This window comes from Triturus cristatus, chromosome 2_1 (assembly GCF_964204655.1).
Source record: "Triturus cristatus chromosome 2_1, aTriCri1.1, whole genome shotgun sequence".
Lineage (NCBI taxonomy): Eukaryota > Metazoa > Chordata > Amphibia > Caudata > Salamandridae > Triturus > Triturus cristatus.
This window is the reverse complement of record NC_140581.1, coordinates 1,058,882,325-1,058,899,385: the sequence shown is the minus strand read 5'-3', so window position 1 is coordinate 1,058,899,385 and position 17,061 is coordinate 1,058,882,325. Positions and strand designations below refer to the sequence as shown.

The 17,061-nt window shown below is 41.3% G+C and overlaps 1 protein-coding gene across 1 annotated transcript in view; it reads right to left on the bottom strand.

Annotated features, from left to right (window-relative positions):
- MTTP (microsomal triglyceride transfer protein) overlaps positions 1–17,061 on the bottom strand; it is a 277,369-nt gene that overhangs the window by 125,284 nt on the left and 135,024 nt on the right. The window contains exons 7-9 of the mRNA XM_085635746.1: positions 16,618–16,768; positions 7,030–7,187; positions 5,288–5,456 (exon numbers count right to left, since the gene is read on the bottom strand). Coding sequence (XP_085491872.1) covers positions 5,288–5,456; positions 7,030–7,187; positions 16,618–16,768 — 478 coding nt within the window. The remainder of the gene's footprint in view (positions 1–5,287; positions 5,457–7,029; positions 7,188–16,617; positions 16,769–17,061) is intronic.

Genomic DNA, 17,061 nt, shown 5'->3' with positions numbered 1-17,061 from the left:
ACAAATGCCAGTTCTTCAGGAAATCAATAGAGTTCTTCGGATACGTATTTGACTCAGACGGAGTTAAGGTGGATCCCCGCAAATCCCATGCCATCAAGAACGCCCCAGCACCATCAACCGCATCCGAAGTAAGAAGCTTCTTGGGCATGGCACAGTACTGTGCAAGATTCATACCCAATCTTGCCACAATCGCAGAGCCTCTGAGAAATCTGACGAAGAAAGACAGCTCATGGAAATGGACGGCAACGGAGGACGAAGCATTTCATCGGATCAAAGAAGCACTATTAGACAGCACAACGATGGCATACTTCAACACCGCGAGACCCACCGAAATACTAGTTGATGCCAGCCCAGTGGGCCTAGGAGCTCTCCTGTCGCAAGAATCTGAACCAGGGGTGTGGGCCCCGTTGGCGTTCGCAAGCAAGGCCCTGACAGCGACAGAGTCGCGGTACTCGCAAATTGAGAGGGAGGCGCTGGCAGTAAAATGGGCTTGCGCCCACTTTCACCTCTACATATCTGGTCACCCGTTCAGAATGGTGACAGATCACCAACCGCTAATTCCCTAATTCCGTGGCACCGCACCGCACCCACCGCCAAGGATTGAACGCTGGGCGATCCAAGTTCAACAATACCAAATGGACCTAGTGTACCGACCTGGGGCGAGGAACCCGGCGGACTTCCTGTCTCGCCACCCCCCCCGCGGAAGGATCCCACAACACAGACCCGGAAGTCCAGACCGAAGAGTTCATCAACATGCTAGCAACCGGTGCATGTCCCTGCGCACTGACCGCCAACGTCATCATCTCCCATTATGACAGTGATGCGGTCGTCAAGAGAGTGAAAGACGCAATACAATCGGGAACGTGGGCAAACTTCCTGAAGGATACCAATGGGTGGAACGAAGCAGACAGGACACGCCTGCAACAATTCTGGAAGATTCACGATGACCTCAGCCGCGCTGACAATGGCCTTCTACTGAGAGGGACTCGCGTGGTAATCCCCAAAGCACTGCAAGAGAAAGCAACCACCCTGGCACACGAAGGACACCAAGGCACCCGCAGAATGAAAGCGAGGATGCGGGAGAAGATATGGTTCCCCAACATGGAGGAGGACATCGAAGCTTGCGTGCGGGAGTGTCGAGCATGCCAAATCACCAGCAGCCCCGAAGTGCCAGCCCCAATAATCACGGAAGACCATGCCCCATCGCCATGGTCATGGCTAAGCCTAGACTTTGGCAGTTTCCCGGATGGGAGGGTCACCGTAGTACTAATGGACAACTACACTAAATACCCCATAGTGGAAACGGCAGCATCAACCAGCTTCGCGAACATTCGCCCCATCCTCAGCAAAACTTTTGCCCTATTCGGCATCCCGATGGTCATCAAAACGGACAATGGGCCCCCGTTCCAGGGGAGCGAGTTCAAAGAGTTTCTGAACAACCTTGGAATCACACATCACCGAATCACCCCGCAATGGCCACAAGCCAACGGCGAGGTAGAACGTTTCATGAGGACAATAAACAAAGTACTGCGGATATCTTCCGCGGAAGGGAGTGACCCAGAAGAAGCACTGCAAGCGTTCTTAAGAGAGTATCGCAGCACACCACACAGCACCACCATGCAGTCACCATGGGCGTTGATGCTGGCCGGACCTCGGAGAGACTTATTACCCATGGCTGACAATTGGGCTCCCGCACCGTACTCGCCAGCAGACACCCAAGAAAGGAGAAGGAGGACAAACGAGAAGGCAAGTCGCAAGAGGAGGGCCCAAACAAAGACCCTGAATCCAGGAGAAACTGTGCTGATCCGAACAAGGAGGCCAGGAGGAAAGTTCAAGACTCCGTTCGAACCGGAACCCTGGGTCATCAAGGAAACCAAAGGAACAGCAATCACAGTCAGCCGAGCTGGAGAAGAGGTGACTCGCAACGTATCATGGTTCAAGCCGATACCCACTCCAAAAGGACAGAGCTCAAGTGATGGCATACCTGCAGCGAGGGAAGAAGGAGAGAATACAGCCACGAACGACACCTCGTGCCTGCCCCCGGACACTACAGAACACCCACCTCTGCCATCACCGGGACCTCCTCGAGACCAGATCCCTCCGAGAGGCAAGTGGCAATACAATCTTAGATCCAATCCACGGCCCAATCACAGACTAGCAGATTTCGCATGTTGAACTGTTTCTCATAGTTATTTTGAAAAATCCAAGTTGGGAAGGGATGTAGCGCTCTAGTGCTCCGAGGGTCTCAGGTTGAGCCCCGGAAGCACGCCGCACAATGTATCACTTTCTGGCCAGGCATGGCCAGAAAGCTTTAAATAAAGGGACCGAAGTGGCACGGCACTTCCGGTCCACACCAGAGCAGCAACAGTGTGGGTGTCATTTACTGCGCATATCTGGCGACGCAGCGCTGCAGGGCTAGCCTGGTCTTGGGTCCCTACAAGGATCATGCAGCGCGAGATTGTCCGGATGACGCACACCGCGGCCGCCGCTGGCGTGAGTGGTGATGCCTGCTGCAGCTGCGCCTCATGAATGTCGCGCGAGTCCCGGCTGGCCCGTACCATAGTGCTCGCCATGTCGCAGTGTCACAGGTATTATCTCCTAAATCAATGATATTTCACTTCGTCACTCAGAGCATGATTATAATTCTGAGCCTGTAATTAAGTTAAAGCAGTGCTCAAGGTTCTGTACTGGCTGTGCTCTCCTCAGCTTCCTGACTGAGCTGCCTGCGTGGCGGGACGGTCGATGCCACGAGCGGGGCGTCTGGCTGGGAGCTGCACTCTGCTCACACAACTCTGAGAGTTTGTTATGTTGACCACTGATCACAATGGTAAATATTAATTTTAATTATTTAGAGCTAGGTAAAGTCTTAAAAATTAATCTTATTACAGCCAGCCTGTGAGCCACAGCTTCACTCTCATCAAGCAGGCTGCTTGCCTGTGTTGCGGCTGGTCCGGGGGCACTCCGAGTGGAGTGTTGTTCTCGGTCTAGACGTTATGTACATATGGACTTTAATAGAATATTGTTTATTTTATAATGTGAGTGACGGTCAGTTGCATCCAGTAAGTATTATCTTTTGTATTTAACTGTGCGTGTGTCTGCTTAGGTGCACAGAACTTTCAAAAAGTACTGTCTCTGAAAGACTTGTTTAATGTTTCATCTCATGGTTACATATTTGTTTTACAGTAAGGTCAGGTTACAATGGCACTGGGTCAGTGCCCTTTCATTTCTGGTGCTTTGCAGCAGTTTTAAGATCTACTTAGAGTTTCTTGCTTCTCAAATAGTTGTAATTTCTGATATGCATGTTTCTTTCATCTTTATTGCTTGATTTTGCTCATGAGAAAGAGTTACTCTAAATGTCACACATTTCGTCATTGAATGTCACTCATAAAAGTACTGAAATTATGAAAATGTCATACATAAGCAATCTGAAGAATGGACAGCTTTGTCAATGTCAATTAGTGTAGGTGACTACAGCTGGCTTGGCCCTTACTAACCTTGCACCTCCTCATGTTAACTTCTGATGCAAAGATGCATTTCCTGCTGAAAAACCCCCCAAAAAACAGCAGCCACTCATGTTCTGGTTGCTAATTTTCCTGCATTATAAATATGCGGTGGATACCAGCATAATTATGCGTCTGGTGTAATGGTGCAATTTTGGGAACATAACAAACCTAAAGCAAAATTCCTAAAATTACATGAACTGTGCCGAAGTAATTTAAATTTTGCCCAGAATCTAGTCCATAGAGCCCTCGCATCTTCTTTGGCTCAGCTCCTTCCTCACTAGCTACTGGAGGTGTTTTGTGGAACTTTCTGTTTGCTAAGAAACATATTGATTTTGAAGCTCGCCCATTGGGGTGGTTGGGATGACTTTCAAGATGGAAAATGGAAATGAAAAATTACGTGTGGCTAAATGTGAATTAACATATGAACCTCTCATATCACATCTCTGAATGTCGACAGCACCTTTTAAAATATGGTTCAAAATGACCAGTCTTAAATATATAATAATTCCAAATAAATACACAGTTAATCGCCTCGTTTGTTTCCTGGTCAAAAGCACTAGGGCCCCCATTATGAATTCCAATTACAACATCTACAGGAAGACTAGGGATTATTTTGAGATGACATCACATATTAGAGCTCTTAAAATTGCAAAATTAACAAAAGTGGCACTTTACCATAGGATTAGAATAAAAAAGTTAGCAATAAGAAAGACACGAAACATATCAAAGAGCGAAGTGTAAAAACGGAGCTAATTACTTTAAAAGGACACTAATCGGTTGCCTTGGGTTCAATGGAGCAGTAAGATCAGCCACTGATGCTTAAAGTGAAATGGGCTGCTTTAGAAAGTAAAAGTTGACATTCATTAAATGGTAGCATGGGGAGGAGGCAGCATTTCACTGTATCACTCTCTTCCCTCAATGTGGAATGGCACTATTCGCAAGGACGATGCTGTCTCTTTTGAAGAGCTTCCACACTACAAATGTTTTACACGTTGTCTTTTAACTGTTGGTAACTGGTCAATATTTTGTGACTACAACTGCAGTCACAAATCATTAATACATTCTGTACCAACTTGCAAAGAAGAGAGGGAAGCCTATTACACAGTCCATTGCAATTCGGTATAGGCCACCTTTGAGAGTCGAAAGAGATTTCTGTCTCGCAAAGCAAACTTTGTTTTGTGGTCGCAAAGACTGCGGGCCTGATTCACAAAGGTAAACTGGAACTTTTGTGTTAGTTAACGTTTTTTGGGGTATTTACATGCTACAAGTTAATAGTAAGTTGACGACTCTAGAGACTAAGCTGCTGAGGTGGAAAACACTGCACATAGAAAGACTGGACATGCCTATCTATTTATGTGCGGAGTTCTGTGATGTAACTGCGGAGTCACCGCAGCCGTAAACTTACTATTAACTTCTAGTTTGTGAATACCCAAAAAAAGTTAACTTACTTAAAAGTGTAAGTGTATCTTTGCGAATCAGGCCCCTCGATTTTGAAAAGCATAGAATTTGTGACCTCAATATAATTTTGTCCATCTGGTTGATAGTGTTGGGTATTTTATTGTGGTCATCCATAAATCTAGTTAGTTTAAATGACATTCAATTTGATCACAGACAGATGACAATTCAACACATCTGGACATTAGTAGGACCTTTGTTCATTCGTCCAGCACATTACATTTGAAAAATAATTTCCCTCAAAGCAGTCATTTGAAACAATCAAACAAAAGCTATACATTTGCTGTGAAAAAGGTATGTTTGTGTGCCTGAGTGTGGCGTGCCCTTACCAGTAAAGCCCTCAGCATTATCTCATTGGGATGGGAAGCAAAGCCACAGGCATAGAGGAACCTCTCCTGCAGCAGGGAACCACTGGCATTGTTGAAGTTCAGATATTCCAAAATGGCTTCCAGGGAGGCAGGGGTCTGCGCAGAAGTCACTGCATCCACCAGCTGAGGACTTTTTGAAGAGAAAGAAGAATGTACTCATTTCCAGAAACTTTCTCTAATCTCAAGACTCTACTTTTCTAATTAATTGACTTCGTAGGTTGACATCAGGAAATTCCGCAAACTGCTAAAGACCCACCAGTTTCCTCATGCAATGCCACTTAAATTAGATGAATTATTTAGTTGTTTCTCCCTCCCATTTATGAGCTCTTTGAAGCGTTCTCTTGTTGTGCTAGAATGCAACCAAAATATAAATAAAATAAATAGCTACAAAATAAATATTCAAAGTGAAGTTAAACATTCCTCTTAAAAAATAATCCGTTCTATGCAGGCTATGTGATTAGAAGTCAAGTCAGGTGCATCCACTGTGAATTATTTTTTTTCTTTTTTATTACACTGCTTATATAATGTAGACGAGTACTGTTGTAAATGTGGTGCGTCCCGTGGGATCTACCTACTGATGAGGGGGGATTGAGCCCTTATGCATGGAGGACTGAACGGAGTACACATCATCAAGTCAGAAATTTGCGGTTGCCAGCCCTGAATTTCAGCTGTTCAGGAAGGAACTCAAGACCTGGATGTTCAACAAATAGAGAACAGGAAGCATGCTCTCCCAGCAACTCGAGACCCTAACGGGTGATGCAGCTGCACTCTGCAAATCCTGATTGATTGAAATCCACATATTCACATGTTTTTCAGCCTCTAAATCGTGCTCATCAATGTAATAATCATCTTTGCAAGTTGGTAAATTATTTTCAAATCACAAAAGAGGTTTTTCCTACTCATTCTGAATCGCAAACACCTAACTTTAAGTTTCAATTACACGTATCAATAGTTTGTGACCGCATTAGCAAACAGTTGATCAGACACCAACAACCATGTTGGGGTAATATCCAATTTGCAAAGGGAAAGTTTGTCGCGGACAACTTTCAATCTGAGTATCACTTCTGGTGACTTCAGGGAAAGAAGACATTGGTCTACTGGATAAAAGCATGCTCTCACCAATATCTTCCAAAACTGATTTTTTTCTTAAAAATAGTATCTTATTCCTTTGGACATGGGCTTCTTTTTAAAAAAAAAAATAGTTTTACAAGATTTATATTGAACAATAGTTCTATGAGATTTGAGGATAGAAAAGTTGAAATGGTCAACTGAGAAACAATACTGAGTCGATAACTTTTAAATCAAAACCTGGTGTTACAGCATAACAACCACTTATATTTGTTAGTCCAGTGGTGCGATTATTGACAAATGGTTTCATACTATTTTCTGTATGCCATAGAAGGGGTATGTTGTCGGGCTGAACTTTCAGGAAGCATATCCACCTGCTCCATGTATAGCATTTCTTCAGTAGAGATGATACTTCTAGCCTAGGAAAAATTATTTTCTGATATCACACACTATCAAATTTTTGTTTTTTAAAAAGTATATAGATTTAAAGGAAGGAACAATAATGGATTACATTTTGTTTTACATGAAGTCACTCCTCAAATTGAAAATTTCCAGTATGATTTACACCGGCCACTTCCATTTACATGTTCAGTAAAATATATCATAAATAGAAAAGTATACATAGCTCAACTCACAGCACCCCAATGCTTTCACTCCTGAGTATTTGGAGTATCTCTCGCTTATTGGATCTTCTAAGGATTTCGATGAATGATAGAAATCCTCTCACGGCTTCAGCCTTAGAAAGATTATCTGGTTCAAAGTTCTTTCTGATCTCCTTCCAATGGTCAGAGAGCTGAAAATTGCGAAACCAAACCATGCTTAAAAACTTACATTTTTAGGATTAGCAGACAACATAAGTCACAGTTTTCATGTGCATTCCAATAGAGTACATTTCCTAATTCTACCCTAGCTGTTTATGCTATATGGTGAATGACATAGCAATTTCTGAAGGGGATATCCCCTTTGGCATTTATGCTTCGAAACACTAATAATATTATCTGACAGAAAATGATCTACTTTCTGCATGAATTGGATCACAGTTGATAATGGTTCCCTATCTACTGCTCGGCAGCATAAAATATGCCTTTATTCATCCAGTGTGCACAGTGTTTTGTTTACTGATTACTTCATTATTTCACCCTAATACATGACAACTAGCTGATACTTGCTGTTTACAAGGTTATCATTGCTTTAGTATAGATCCTGTATTTCACTGCAGAGCTAGAGATTTGCACAAGCAATTAATTGCGCATAAAATGGCAATTTGACTCCCATGGTGTCTAAAGATAAGTGGAAATGGAGAAAGAATTGGGATTTTCAGAACAAAGAAAACCGGGTCGTTTGTGATCACTAAAAAGGGCTGTAACATGTACAAACCCTATTTTGCGAGTCAGTAACCTATTACCTATAAATATTGATGAGGCAGGTAATTTGCAACTAGCTAAACCGAATGGTCTTTCATCTACCCTATACTCTCGTAGGCTGTACAGAACCCTTTGAACACTTATTAAACAAAAGGCAAAATTTTATCAGGTTGGAGAAAATCAAAGACAACAAGATAGAAGTGACAAATACAAACTTGGTACAATATCAAAAATATTGATTTGTAAAATGACGTTGCCTTTAGAATAAATACTTGTTGAAGGCAAATACTACACACGGGAGGCTCAAGAGACTCTTGGTTAGTTAAATGGTTATTTTTAGATACTTGATAAATGAAACTAAAATGAAACATCTTGCGTTCAAGGCATGCTTCACTTGGCTAGCATAAAAAGACAATCATATAGACCAAGGTTATGTTGAGGATCCTGAGATATTTTGCACTGTATAGTTAGAGTACTACCCAGACAACCAATTGGCATATAATGTCCATGCTGTGTATACTTAAGAATTACACATTGTACTTGTGTTTGTATTTGTCTTCTTTGACTCTATAAACATCTTTTATTTAAAAAATGCAATTTTGAAATTTGTAGAAAAAATTATGATGAGCAGGCAATATTCGTGATAAGTAAGGCAGCAACTTCCAAAAACAAGTCTTTGGTCAAAGAAGCTTACATCTGACTAACGAAACATTCCGCTGAGATGGTTCTGGGTACAGAAGAAAAGTTACGAATGTTGCCTCATTTTTTTCTATCAGCGTTTAGTATCTGTTTTTCCATACTAAACGTACAAACAAGAGCCTGCTAAGAATGTTGCTTTTTATTTTGTAAAACTTAAATATTTTATTTGCTACAAAACATTCAACATCTTGTTACGTGGGAGAAGGGATATCTATTGTCTGGAAAAAGTAATACATAGTCAAAATCACTATTTTCAAATTTAAATTTTCTAGTCAGCCTTTGATTTCACAGAATAGGCCTCCACAATGCTAGCTTTTGTGAGGATCCATATTTGTTTATTGTTCATTTATTTGATACACACATGTAGCGCAATATTGCCAAATGGGCCATGAAGTGATTGACATATAATGGGACATAAAATTGAAAATATAGGGGGCAAATGACTACATTGTTGAAGACCAGAGGAAAAAGTAGAGAGATGCAACTGATGAGATGTAAACACATTTCCACGAACGTACATTGGTAGATTGGTTAATATGTTTCAGATTTGTAAATTAGTATTGACATTTTCCGTTTTTATTGCAAAATGAGATATAAAGTAGAGGGGATTCTCAACCTCTCACACAATCTTTTCCTACGTAGAAGTTGGTTGTTTAGGGTAGACATTTAGAATGGGATATTGAGGTCACGTTTTCTTTTTTGTGAAATGCCTGACTGGCAGAGCTGTTAGTCATGCATACAATGTAGCAGTCACCTGATACAAACGTGTCTAGAAGTATACTATACATATGTCATGTATTCAGAGTTTATTCCAAAACCTTTCAGATTGCTTTTGCTCAAGTATGCTAAAACCAATCAGAATGCCTTTTCTGTAGCAAGTCTATGATCATAGGTACTGCTTACGCTCAACTTCATCCAGCGAACAACCACTCATTATAAGTTTAGAAGACGACAAGAAAGGATATGTCATTTTTTGTGTGCAAGGTAAAGAGTGAAAAAAATCAAGAATGCCAACTTTATTTTTCCTTTTTTTAACTCTAATGCTGGGTCCTCTGTGGGGCAAGGAAGGCACATGTACATTCATCGATCTGTTCCATGTTCCTGGCAGAGAATGCTAAGGGCACTGCTTGAAAGTCCAAGACTGTCTTTTCTGACTTCCTCATATTTGTGATAGAACTACGATGCACAGACTGGATATCACCAGAGAGCATGTATAATAAGTTATTATAAATTATTACAGTTGAGTTCTGATGGCATTTCTTTACAATCAGCGACTGGATGAGTCACACGTTACCAATTATAAAGAAATGAGAGACAGATTTTTCTACGGGGATTGGAGAACCCCATGCGTTACAAATAAATTACATAGCCACTCAACTGTAATAGCTTATTACAGTTGATTTCTGACATAAATGCCTGCTGCTACAGCTAGCAGCAGAGATGAAAGGCCGGTCAGGTCACGGAGCATGATTACAACAGCTGTTTAAAGAACAAAAGCAAAACGTGGCGTTTCTTTCTTCAGCTCAGTATTATTGACATGGAGAAATACGATATTATTGCAACAGTTTTATTTTTGTGCTCTTTAGGTAAGTATAGAAAAGTAAAAAGCTTTCTGCATGTGTCTACACATTCCAAGCTACTACATTCTATTTTTTGTTAAAAAAAATTGATTGGTAATCATTTTGCAGCAAACATCTAATAGCTGTTTTAACTTGAATAATTTTTTACTAGAGAGTCTGTTTTTATTCTTCATATTTGCAAGCATGCTTCCTCTTTCATGTGAAAGAGCTACACACCAAGGATTTAATTGGTTTATGGGAACGTTGATGTGGCCATGTATTATAATCAATAAAGTATTTCCCCCCTGCATACATGATAAGGATATGTCAAGTCACCACTGAGTTCCATTATCTTATAGAGGAACTCGGCCATCTGCCTCGTTAGTTTACATGGAGATGGAACTCCTCTGTGACTTGAAATATCCTTTTAATGTATGCCAGTGGGTACTTTATCCCATAAATTATCCATAATCTTCAGGAAGATGCAACATCACAAAAACTAGTACTTGGGCATCATTTTCTAACAGTTTATTGACAGTTTTGAGTTTTTGTCACAAATCACTAATTATATAAGGGTGACGTTAAAGTCAGTTCATTAAGGGACATTCTACATGAATGCTGGACATGCCGAAAATTATAGTCGCATGATTGTCGGGAAACAGAAGTAGGTGAAATGATCAAGGACAGTGTTGCACACATATTGGATGTTTCAGAACAAGATATCATTTATCAGTAAACCTAAGCTAGAGTTCCTGAATGTTAAGATAAAGTATATACCATAACAAATTTCTCCTAAACCAGCTAGAATAAGCAATTGTTGTTACAAAGCATCTGAAAATTGGAAAACCTTGAAAATGGAAAGTGGGGAATCGGAGCGGCACAAAGGTGAGTAAGGCTAGATCTGGCAATGCTGCTAACCCTTCAGAAGTAGGCAGTTTACTATTAAAAGGGAAAGCTATCTGGCAATGTTCATATTTTTATCCCTTAGGTACTAATACTTTCATACAAGGAACATTCTGTCTTCTTGCACTCGTAAATGAATTGCTGCACACGTGTAAATATCTGGTTCTTGAGGGATGGGTAATTCTAAAGTGCAGCATGCATTTTGGCTCATATTAGTCATATCCCACCGGCACAATGTCTGCAAATCTTGTAAATTGGAGTCATGAATCCGTAAAAACTCAGAAATACTATATATTTTTAAAACAACGGCTTCCCGAAGGGGTCTGAGCACAGGTCTTGTAAAGTGACTGGGTACGTTTTGCTATCCTTGCTGCAGGTGGACTTGCACTTCACAACTGAACTCATTTTTCTATCACATTGACATCAGAAAATACACAATAGCTCTTTGCATGTGTATACAACTTTTACCAGCCTGCACCCCTCTGACCAGCATGTGTGGTTTGTCTCAAGCAATGGGATGTATCAAAAGACAACAACAAGCACATGAAGTCTGTTTTATAGAAAAAATGATTTTCAAACCTGTCAAGTAATGTGTCTGGAGTGACTCTCCTCAGGTACTCCTGCACGTAGGTAAAGAACAGCCATTTTGTAACATCTAGAGGGCCTGGACACTTCCAGGATTATATCCACTGGGGTATCTGCACTGCACTCTGCATGCGTAAGGGTGCCGTCAGCAGCAATTCCTTGACAAAATCTGAGCACAGGCGCTGAAGGTTAACTGGATGGCCCCTCCCACCAACAATTAAGCTGTAAAGATGACCTTCATTGATCACACAATTTCCCTTTCTGAAATATCCTTGAAGCAATTGTATGCTGCATTGTACTATATTTGCATGTATATACTCTTTCATACCCTTGACAGTATGGTGAAGCATATTAGTAGATATATGGCACCATGTGCTACTGTGTGGCACGCTTGGATAGAAGTGTGGTGAAGTGCAGCGCATCTATGCAGGAGGTGATGTGATGAGATGAAAGAATGAGGGTGTGGTGCCTTCCTTACCCACTGCAGCTAGTCATGTATGGAATGGCAGGAAGTAGAGTAAGACACAGGACAAAAGCACTTTATATTCATTGTTCTGAATGATTTACAGGTCTCTATTGAATCTGGTTACAGACAGCTGCAGTAAAAACTGTATAGGATCCACCCAGGAGGGAGAGGAAAATCCCATGGTCATGGACTGGACACAGCCACACAGGGTTAATCCAGAAGTGACAGAGGAGTAGACAAAAGCATGCGCTGGGTACAGGTACTCATGGAAGATACTCCATGTTTATAATGCCTTCCATTAGAAGCCTTTATCATGAATAACCGGACCAGAATCCAGATATTATTTATTGTGATGTCACTACAATTGTTAATCAACATGGCCATTTACTGTGTTGACGTCACCCAGTGGACGTCACCCAGAGGACGATGCCTCACCCAGTGACTTTCTTCCAAGACTTCACAGACTGAAGGAAGACAGGAGAAGGCAGGTGGCTCTGTGCATGTGCAAACTGCCTCTCCCCTGTCATTCCAGAGCATCTATTGACACGGGGAGAAGGGGAAATGAAGCAGCATTGGCACGGTGCTCTCACAGAGGTGCTGTTAGCACGGTATTGTCTTTCTGGGCCACTGGCATAACAAACTTGTTGGGGGGGCCTACCTGCAAGGTACGGGGGCCTCTGGACTCAATCAGGGGCTCTCCAGCCAGAGTACTGTGCTGAGGGGGCAACCGGGAGCTTGGGGGCTCTCCTGCTCCGCAGGGGCTTGTGTTACGCCACTGCTCTGGGCATAGCATGAGAGGAGGGAGAACTGCTTTGAGCTTCCAGGTGGATACAGTACACAGAGGGTGGTGGGTTTAGTGGCAGGAGGCCTGATAATATTTTTTTAGATTCTACAGCAGGAGGCCAGATTATATTTTTTTTGAGTGGGGAGGATGCGGGGGATTATCCAGCATATTGGGTAAAATGTGAATAACAGATAGGGTTCTAAATGGAATTATAAACAACTTGTTGTCTTTTTGATGTCACTTAGAACCTCGTGGAGAGCTAGATCTCCATTTTTCTGTTTTACCTGTCTATAATTCTGTATTTATAATCACTGGATTGACAGGTGGGTGCCCCCCAAACATGCATCGTATGCAGCCAGCCACAACATATGATCTTAAAAGTCCAACCAGAAATGACAAGGAGTGACTTACAGGAACCTACGAATATATACCATTACATTGCATGCGTTTACAAAGCATGCGATTACAACATGGTCGTTACAACAACCGCATTGTTACATCGCAGGACCATTACAACGCAAGTCATTACAACGACTTGCTTTAGATGGCGCGCCGGACTTAGAAATAGTGTAGTTTACTATTCCAACTCCAGTGTGTGCAACAGTAGGGAAGGTGTTGGAATGGTAGATTATACTATTCCTTAGTTTAGAGTGCCATCCAGAGCAAGTCGTTGTAACGACTTGTGTTGCAATGGTACTGCGATGTAACAACGTGGTCATTGTAACAACTGCGTTGTAAAGGTAACGCGATGTAATGACCGCGTTGTTAAGGGTGTTTCCCGGAACCAATATTAGAAACATTTACTGTGAAATCTGCTAGTCCTCGTACTCGATGTGGGGAAAAATAAAACCCTTTTTTTAAGAAGTGGCAGGAAAATGATTATCGCAATTAGACTCATCTTGCTCATATAAAACTTATCACAACATTGGCTGTGAAAAGTTGTCTCCTGGCATGAGTCTTAATGCGGTGAAATGCAAGCCCTTCTGGATATAAAAAAGAAGTACTAGACAATCGCTTGGAGTTCCTCACATATGAATTATGATTCCTTGTATAATACTAATGTTTTACTTGCTGTGTACAGTGTAAAGCTACATGCTTTGCAGAGAGATCAATATGACAGTCTAGTAGGGTGATGTTGACGGATAGAGTTAGCTCACTGATCATGTCTCTGTTTCCCCAGAGTTTAACAATAAGGCAACGCTCCTGCAGGTTCCTGGGTTGAGAGGAATATTTTCAACTCCAGGGTAAGACTGAAGATTGATCAAGATGAGCATGTTCACCAGTGCACGAATCACGAGACTGGTCACACGTTTGAGTGAGTAGTTTGTGTGACCAGGAGAGGTAAAACATGGTTATTTCATTTCTAGACTGATATTGCTATGCATGAAGGTCTTTAGGTTTGATTTTCCCCCAAAAATACAGATATAGCATGATCGCAAACTGTTGTACTATGCATGTAATTCATGTTAGTAGGTCTAACTTTGTATGTAACTGCCTCCCTCTATCTTTTTGTTGACAGGGCAATGGACTCTGGAGTAACTTACTGTGAGAAATGCCTATACACTCCTTATAGATAATTTCAGATAGTGGAGATATATTCTTTTTTGGCGGGTACTTTATTATTGCTATTACTTTTGAAGATTCATTGATCACCCTTCACACATCACTTTACAACACACTTTGATGAGAATTTCAACTGCATTGCACGATGAAAATTAGAAGCCAGAGACTATACCCGTTGACAAAGGGCGCTGACCCTCAGGGCACTCTAGTAGTTGACAGAAACATGTTGATATGAACTCTTTGATATCATCCATTGTTTGTTTTTAACCCTCAGTACATCTGCTAATAAATATAACTTTTGGCTAGCCCTATACAATTGTAACAGTTTAGTTCACCCTGGCCATCACATTTCAGGAAAGAATCTATGTTTTAAAAATAAAAGAAAAGCTCAATGCCACCGTCAGCAGTAGAGCTTACCTTGAATTCAACTGGAACCATGGTGTGGGAAGCCCAATGATTAAGCATGCCACATTTTGATGTGGGTGAGGGCCTTACATTTCCCAGGGGTCTCTCTGTTTGAATGAATTGATCAGAGACTAAAATAAGCCTGGCCTTTTGTGGTGTATGTGGTGTAGTGTCTATATAGTTGTATTTGGAGGGTGAATGCAAGAACTACTTCCATTGTACATTCTGTCACTGGTGCCCACCTGCCAAGAATTTACTCAAGTATAGAAGTATTTATCCTCAGGTGCCCTAAATTTCATGAATTGCCTCTAGGATGCCAGTACCAATATTTTACCATTGATGTCCTTTATGCCAAGAATTACCCCCAGTGTGCCAGTGCCAGCATTTTGTTACAGGTGTCTGTTCTAAGATTTGCATCAAGTAGGCTTGCACAAATATTTTGCACTGAGTATCTCTGTAAGACAGTAATTACCTTCAATATGCCTAGGTCAATGACACACTCTCAAGCATCACATCGCATACCATTTTACACTCATTCTTATTCATTCCCGCTCCCTCACTTGCATGCACTCATAATCTCACTCATTCTCACTCTTCAATACTTACTGCCACTCAGGTCCAGGTTTACTCACCCTTTGCGCCGTGTTGACACAAAGTGTTAGGATAGCATTTACTATCTAATGCAAATCAGGATTTGTGTTTGATAGTATTGCAAAGTATTTCAAAGTTGCACTATGCACTGCGTTACATTATTTAGCATCATGGGGTCATTGCATGGAAGGTGCATGGGTGTTCCTTTGAAAACACCAATGGGTTTAGAGGCAAATCCCTGTCTCCAAATACTGTTAGAAAATATATTGCGCTAAAATATTACACCTCGTATAGGCAGGTGTAACTAGAAGAAATGTTTTAATTTCTACTCTGAATTCCAACTCTGCATGCGTGCTGCTTGTACAGCATACATACAAAGAGGGAAAAGCCTCAAGGTATAATTTTTGTACTGAAAGGGTCTCCTTTCAGGTCAGAACCTATGCTTTAGAGAACACACAAACCCTTGAACTATGATATAAGGGTGTCTGACTTGGCTCATGGCTACCAAACGTGCGCCAGCACATGGCAATAGAAGAAAATCACCATAATTTAGTAGATACGGGGAATTTCTTCTTTCCCATTTTGAAGTAAAACAGCTCAGCAAGTAATGTGCAGGGTTACCCTGAGTCAAAGAATAGTAATTCTGGGCCTCAATCTCATGCAATCTCACTCACTACCTCTCTCTGACTTTCACTTACACACACATGCTTACACATACAGACATATTTGCTCACCGATATGTGCTGTCTTTGACTTAAACACATTCTCGCCCGAAGCACACACGCAACATACATATAAAGCCATTTTTACTCACCACAGCTGCCACCAAAGGTCAAGTTCAAGATTTAAGAGTCCTTCATTTTTTATTACACTAATAGTGAATAATTAAAAAATATTATTCACATTAGTATATTGAAAAAAACAGACAGAAAATAAGGAATGCGGAGATACCCCTGTGTTTTTGGCATGGATTGTCCCAACTCTGAGACCAGGGTTTGCAAAGACAGTATCAGGGGTCGCAAGTGGCAAACCAGGCGACAAAGCTGCAGCCCCTGGCGATCCCTGAATGACGTCCATGGAGCTCACTTTTCTTTTGTGTGTACACACATCTGATTTGTGCATCTACAATCGTTTATCACATCTACCCACTTTCCAATGGATAACTTTTGACGTATGGTTCATATCTCCTATTAGCTAAAGGAAAGGATAAGTTCTAACTAGAGGTTAATAATTTTTTATCTGTAACATGGTTCTAATAATTGTACTGTGAGGGTACCTTTGAGCCATGCTCTTGCAGTACTTACCGAAGGACAGCTTTTACATTCAGTCTTCACTGGTTCTGCAGGCAAAGAAGTAACTGCATATTTAGGGTCCAGTTTCTTCATAATACTGGCAACCTGCTTCCCAGCGACCACCTTCGGTCCTGCCTCTGAGTTACGCAACACCAATTTCTGTCTGCGTATTTACAAAAGATGTATATTGTTAATGATATATACTGTTAACGATAACAGCAAAGAATTAACCTATATTTAAATTATTTATGAACTAGATATAGAGAGATAATATAGAAAAATCTTTACATTTTCAAAGAATTAAGTATGGTGTATATTTTAATTTTTCTTACATTAAGGGTCATTTACACTCTGGCACCAGGCTTTGAACTGCTGATATGATGGAAACTGAGCCTCAGCCACACCGGCTGGGGCTGGTCTGTCAGCTCTAACGTTATCCCTCATTTTAGCAGATAT